Source organism: Lolium perenne, chromosome 4, assembly GCF_019359855.2.
Source record: "Lolium perenne isolate Kyuss_39 chromosome 4, Kyuss_2.0, whole genome shotgun sequence".
NCBI lineage: Eukaryota > Viridiplantae > Streptophyta > Magnoliopsida > Poales > Poaceae > Lolium > Lolium perenne.
In genome coordinates this window covers 296,566,192-296,572,784 of record NC_067247.2, presented here as the reverse complement: position 1 = coordinate 296,572,784, position 6,593 = coordinate 296,566,192, and the positions used below count along the sequence as shown (strand labels likewise).

The 6,593-nt window shown below is 43.8% G+C and overlaps 1 protein-coding gene across 1 annotated transcript; it reads right to left on the bottom strand.

Annotated features, from left to right (window-relative positions):
• Positions 1–3,412: 3,412 nt before the first annotated feature.
• Positions 3,413–6,146, bottom strand: LOC127295843 (omega-3 fatty acid desaturase, chloroplastic). The gene is made up of 8 exons (XM_051325840.2): positions 5,539–6,146; positions 5,354–5,443; positions 5,196–5,262; positions 5,001–5,093; positions 4,725–4,910; positions 4,508–4,588; positions 3,922–4,059; positions 3,413–3,786 (listed from the first exon to the last, which is right to left on the bottom strand). The coding sequence occupies exons 1-8, from the start codon at positions 6,030–6,032 to the stop codon at positions 3,610–3,612; spliced, it is 1,326 nt and encodes a 441-aa protein (XP_051181800.1). The 5' UTR covers positions 6,033–6,146; the 3' UTR covers positions 3,413–3,609.
• Between the last annotated feature and the right edge of the window lie 447 nt (positions 6,147–6,593).

The following is a 6,593-nucleotide window of genomic DNA, read 5'->3' as shown; positions in this document are numbered from 1 at the left end:
ATTTTTCAAAGTGTATATGTTATTAATAACCATGCATGCATATGTTGTTTGTCTTGTTATTGATTGCAATGCCATCGAACCGTATAAATTGCGAGAAGCGCAATTTCCGAGATTGAAACGAGTGTGTGAACAACTCGAGCGACCAATACAAGTGGTGTTAATAAGCTTTCTATTATTTTCTTATGCATGTAGATTGTTATTTTTTTAGAGTTGTTTGTGCATGGCTGTTAAATTTTATATACGCTATGTTATTGTTCCTATATTCCCACCTTGTTTGTCTATCTTTATCGCCATCGTATTGTAGCTTACTAGACGGGGTGGGACTTCCAGCATGAAAGATGTTGAGGTATAAGTCTTCTTTTTTAATAGCTTGTGTGAGCTATCGTGTATTTGTTGGTATGGATATGCCTAAGCTTAGTAGTTTGTGGTAAACCAATTTCATACCTCGCCATGATGGATTTGGTTTACCACAACCTAATAAGCCTAGTCATAAACCATATCAACAGATATAATAGCACACATTAGCTATTAAACTAGTCACCAATCCTATTCTCTTGGAAACCTAGTCGGCGATCCCCACCAACAAAACACTTGATAACCTAATAATACCAATCAGTTTGTGCAGTTTATTAATAATGTTATTATTTTATAAAAAATAAACTACAAGTCAACAAATTTCATGGTGAAATCAAACCCGTCTATAAGCTAACTAAGCAAGCTACAACACGGTGGCGACAAATACATACAAAACATGGTGAGAACATAGTAACGATAGCATAGCATATATAAGATAAACAATCTACGCATGCTACTCTACAAAAAAAAATCTACATACATAGAAAAATAAACAGGGAGCTTATGGACAGCACTTGTCTTCGTTGTTGGAGTCCTTCACAAACTTGTTACAATCCAGTAGTTGCATTCCTCGCAATCTACACATTTTGATCGCGCTGCAATCAATAACAAGACAAACAACATGCGTGCATGATGACTTAATAACCTTCACACTTCAACAAATTAACTTCTCCGATTATTTAGAATAACCGATGATGCATGCAAAAGAGGTTTTAATGTAAAGGATCAATTTTTGATTGCAAAAATAGTGTGTAAATTTGTTTTCGAAAATATCCTAAACATTTTTTTGTTTCTTGTTTCCTGCATAGGTAATTAAATTAGTGGTCTTACGCAAAAGAATTCAACTCAATCAGATTTGTAATATTAAATATATGCAAGAATACTCAAATATAGAGTTTAAAATTCACAAAAAATTAGTTATGGTAAACTTGAAACTGATTCATATTCTACAAAATTTTCTGTATCTGCACATATTTTATTTACGGAAATCAAACGTGCTGATTCATATTCTACGCAATTTTAAGGCAACACCAAGGTGACATGTGTCAGGGGTGTTTATCCAAAAAAAAAAATACAACGCCGCATGTCACCTCCCGAATGATTTTTGACATATTGCTCTCTCAAAGCAAGTTTAAGAACTTGTATGTTTGTCTTGCAAGTTGTGGTATTAAACTGATATCAGATGCAAGTTGTGAAAGCAAAAGTGTATATAACTCTGTTAAACAGAAATCCTGCATGATATATGCCTCTACTCTGAACACTCAAGAAACGCGATTACTAAAACACGTCGTTTAGGGTGCTTAATGAATGTACCTTTCCTGTATTGTTCACGATATACGTCGTCTGATTTTTCTTTTCGAAGAGTTGGGTCTAAGGTTATAGACTTGTAAATGAGTGAATGAGTGAAGGAGTGTGAAGATGCTGAGTTAGGCGCCAGTTTTAGCAGCTGGCTTGGTAGGTATTTACAAACCCAGTGCATGATTGCTTCTCTTGGATGTTAAGGTCTGAGTTTATTGTCGGATGACTTCCTAGTTTTAGCTAAACCGCCTGACCTTATCATTATCATGTTGTCTGCATATAAAAACATGCTACTCCTTCTGTCCACAAAAGTATGTCACAAATTTATCTATATTTGGATGAATGTACACACTAATAAATATCTAAATACATACAAATTTAGATAAATATGCCATATCCTTTCATGGAGAGAAGCAGTACCAAAAACCTTTCCACGTTTCAGCCAGAGATAGTAGACGGCTCTTGCACACTGCAGCAGAGTAGCAGAAGTAGAAGCGGAAATTCAATTCGGCTCCCAGGTAGAAGACTTTTTTTTTAGATCAACAAGGATCAGGAAGTAGAAGACTTTGCGTGATCATGTTGTTCTTTGCTTTGCATGCATATAGTACTGCTCTTTGCGCAAAAGACTGATCAGCTTAGCTTAGTGCATGCATGAAGGGGTAGAAGGGCATGTCGGCATTCCAACGAGGGCACCGCACAGCTGAGCAGAGTAGGTCGGCACCGGAATCTGTAAGCAGCAAGTGAGAAATTGTGACGGAACTAGGAACCCACTATTGGTGATGGAAAACATGGCACTATGACCCGATTCTGGAGGAGGATACACTTCAAAAGTTGAGAGTAGCACGAAAAAAAATACTTCCTCTATTCACTAATGTAATTTTACCCCCGTTTCAAAATCAACCACTTTCAAAAAGCTTTAGCTTTCCAAAAAAGACTTACATTTTAAAACGGAGGTAATACTATTTTAGTTATTTTAAAGTAAACTAGATATGGAACAAATTAAGTGAACCTACACGCTAAAACACATACATAAATGCAACTGTAAAAAAAACTAGAACGGGTCTAATGAGAATGCAACTGTAAAAAAAAAAGTTAATGACCCGTTCTAGTAAAGGTCTTTCCTTCGTATTCTTCACTGAGTCCTTCCTTCCCCGTCACACAGAGAGTCGCTATCAAAAATTCAGAAACACGAGTTGACGAGGAGAATGCGATGGGCTGACTGTACCATTGTGCTGTCGTACATGCGCCGGAACGACCTGGTTTAATTAATACTTGCAGGTACAGCGCGCGCAGCTGCACAAGAACGCGTCCATTTTCTCATTCAAAAAAAGAAGTTCAGTCAACAAACATGCTGCTTGTCTAGTGCCAAACTGCCAACGCCTTACGTCCATTGCTTAGCGCAGCTGTAGCGGTGCATTACGTTTGCACAAGGGAAGAATCGGCCGATCCGGCTGCTGGAGCCCACGGCTCCTTCCAGGAAACGCAAAGACAGACAGCCGCCGATAAGAGAAAAAGTTGTGTCTGGGTGAAATTGGCAATCAGGTCACATATCAGATGAAACTAAACGAGAGAGAGTGTTTGGCGATATGTGCGGCCACGTCTTTCAGTTCGACACGACACACATGCACTTCATTTTCTGGCATATACCGTCTATAGAACGTGGTCTCTCTCTTGTTCAGACAGTTCAGAGATTTCCAGTGACATCGGGAGAACAAATCTGCAAGGGGACTATACCAGCAGATCAAGCCAAGCCTTGAGATGAGATGCAAGTGCTCTTTTACAATTGTACTAAAAGCAGACCAAGCCAAGCCTTGAGGGGAGCTGCAGCTGTTCTGTTACAATGGCAACTTATATTCATGGTGTATAGTACTATAGTCATGGATCCTAGGCGACTGGTCAGGGTGTTCAACTGTCAGGGCAAATCCTCCTGGGTGTATAATATGCTAGTGTTCCGGCTCAATCAGAATTATTTGTCTCTGGGTCACTTTGGTAGTAGACTACGTCTCCTGTGTCGCTAACATAGTGGTCGCTCTTCATACTCCGCGATAGCACCCCGAGGAGGTGGAACGGGAGGGGAGCCGACTTCTCCGGCTCTTTGTAGTACTTGCCGAGCACTGGTTTTGCTGCCTCAGTCTGCAGGTAACATCCGAACCAACATCAAGTTAGCAGGGCAGCTCAAGATAAGAGGCCACGTTGCTAGTACAAAATGACAACACATATTTGAGAAAAAAAATGGCAAGAAGCAAAGAACAGGAGATGGATGCTTACCGCCTCGACAAGATGGTAATGTGGGATCTGAGGGAAAAGATGATGAATGACATGAGTGCCAATGTCATGGTGAATTTTGTTGATCAGCCCGTAGTCCCGATCAAGCGTTGTCAATCCTCCACGCAGATAACTCCATTCCTGTTAGTTCAGGAAGAGAAGTTAATAAGCAACCGGGCAAGGATTGTTAAGCAGCTACATTCACCACTAGGATTTTTCTGACTTAAGGGTTGTGTTGCTTTGTAATGGGTGGAAGGAAGCATTTGGCACTTAGCATAACCATATACCCTATTTTGAATAAGTAGCTCACATGTTAATGTTACGACCAAACAGGCTATTAAAAGTAGTATTAGAAACCATAAGAACCCATGATTTCTGATAAAATGATATGTAATTGAAGAGTAAGTATCTATTGGCAGGGTGCACCCTTCTGTACTGTCCATTCATTAGTTTTAAAATTATACTGGTACTACTAATATTTTCTATCATTTTAACCATCAATAATAGACCATGCCATTGTACTTTGAACATTAATTAGTTATCCCGAAGCATTGTGAAATCATAAATCTGATTAGTTCATGATATTTACCTTTCCACGATACCACGGAAGCTTGTCTTCATGACCATGATGATGCAAGTATGTGACAAAATCCAGCCACATGACAAATATCTGCACATGGATTCACCAAAATTAATCACATGAATTCTCCACTGCAGTGTACTTCATCAACGACTCATCCAAATCATCAGTTTGCTGAAATTGCACATGTGAATATGTGATAGAAGGAATGAGGTACTCTGCTTACCGCGTAAGGGATAGCATAGAGCTTTAGCATCTTAAGAGGCCCCATCGCAAAGGTCAGACCAGCAAGAACAGCGATCATTGCTAGCCAGGATGCGGTTGATGTTAGCACATCCTTCTTCTCATTAGGTAGGAACACATCACTGCTCGGGTCGAAGTGTGAGCCCTTCTTCCCTGGAGTCCTGACAAACTGCACATAACAAGAATTCAGTTCTATGTTACAAAACATGAACCACCAATTCACACATCATGGTAAAATCAGGCAGCAGCTTTGGCTTACCAAGTATAAGGGGAACGCAAGCATGGGAAACGGCAAGCTGAACCGCAGCTTCTTTGTCATGTTATCCAGGCTGTTGTACAGCCTCTGAGGTAGCTGCAATTGTGAAAATCCAAGGAGCCATCAAACACAATTCATCAACTCTGCTACCTCTTATGCATGCGTGAACGGTGAATCCACCGGAAAGCAAAGACCTACCGGGTGCCAGGACTCATCCTTCTCCACATGGCCGTGGTTCTGGTGGTGCGTCCTGTGGCTAATCCTCCTGCAATTACATTGAAGATGCCGCCTTTCTTAGCAAGAACAACAATTTGTAATGAAAAGGAGAAAAAAAATCCAAAATGCGCTTGTCATACCAGCCGTTGTATGGAACAAGAATGGAGGAATGGAGTATGTGGCCGACCACGCTGTTGAGCTTCTTGTTGCTCGAGAAGCTCCCGTGTCCACTGCAAACACCAAAACCAGGGGAAGAGTCAACAAAGCTTGCAGCTTTAGGCTAAAGGAGTCAAATTGGGTACGGACAGTGAACAACGGCCCGCACCAGTCGTGTCCGAGGACGAAGAGCGCCCAGAACATGGTGCCCTGCGCGGCCCAGTAGAGCGGCCAGACGAGCCAGCTGTCGACGCGCGCGGCGGCGGCGGCGAGGCCGAGCACGACGAGCACGTCCCGCAGCACGTAGCCCATGGACCGCCAGGGGTCCTTGACCCAGCAGTGCTTGGGGATAGCCGCGCGGATCTCCGCTAGGCCGAACGGCGGCGGCGCCCCCGGGTTGAACGCCTCCGCGGGAGAGCTCCCGGCGGCGTCCTCCTCCCCGTCTCCCCGGAGGGAGCTGCTTTTGTCCTCCTCGAAGACGGAGGTGAGGCGGGCGGGCGCGGAGACGCGGAGCGCCCAGTCGCGGTGGATGGCGGCGGATACGGGGCGACGCGGCGCGGCGGCGAGGTGGGGAGGCGACGGCAGCGCAATGGCGCTGCCGCCGCGGCTGCGCGCGCGGAGCGGCGTGAGGCTGCAGCGCTCCGGGAGGACGAGCCGGGCCATTATGCCGCACTGGAGCCGATGACTAGCTAAGTAGCACAACGGCCGGCGTTCGCCCGGGATAATTGTGCGTCCGGGTGGATTTGCGGTGGTCGGGATGGGCTAAGGCGAGGTTTCTATATACGCGGGCGGGAGAGATGGCGGGCGGCGGCCCGCGTTGATGAGCCGGAGCGGGGAGAGGGGAAGCTGCGCGTGCGTCGGCGTGGTGATGTAAACTCTGTTTGGACTTGGACCAGCCTTCAACGACCAAGTTAGCACGTCTGAACACTGAACAGCCGTTCTCTCTACTAGTTTGTCTGACTTTTTTCTAAATTAGTTATACTACTGCAGTAGTAGCTATTTTTGGTCATACTAGTACGAGTATCTGTTTTCCACTCTTAAAAGTTCGGGAAAAAACAAACTGATGAACGAACAGATGAACCGACTCAAAGTCTTAGTCCACTGCTTTACCAGTCGGTCTACACTTACTTTGAGCAACCTGAATCGGCAACTGCCATTTCTTCGGTTATTTACATGTGCAATTAACCATAGGTCTATGCTACTGTTAACGTGAACATAGGGATC

Coding starts and splice junctions, on each gene's coding strand:
- LOC127295843 (XM_051325840.2), bottom strand. CDS start 6,032: ATGGCCCGGCTCGTCCTCCCGGAGCGCTGCAGCCTCACGCCGCTCCGC. Junction 5,263..5,353: donor CTTGTTCCATACAACGGCTG/GTATGACAAGCG, acceptor ATGTAATTGCAG/GAGGATTAGCCACAGGACGC. Junction 4,589..4,724: donor TCTATGCTATCCCTTACGCG/GTAAGCAGAGTA, acceptor ATCCATGTGCAG/ATATTTGTCATGTGGCTGGA.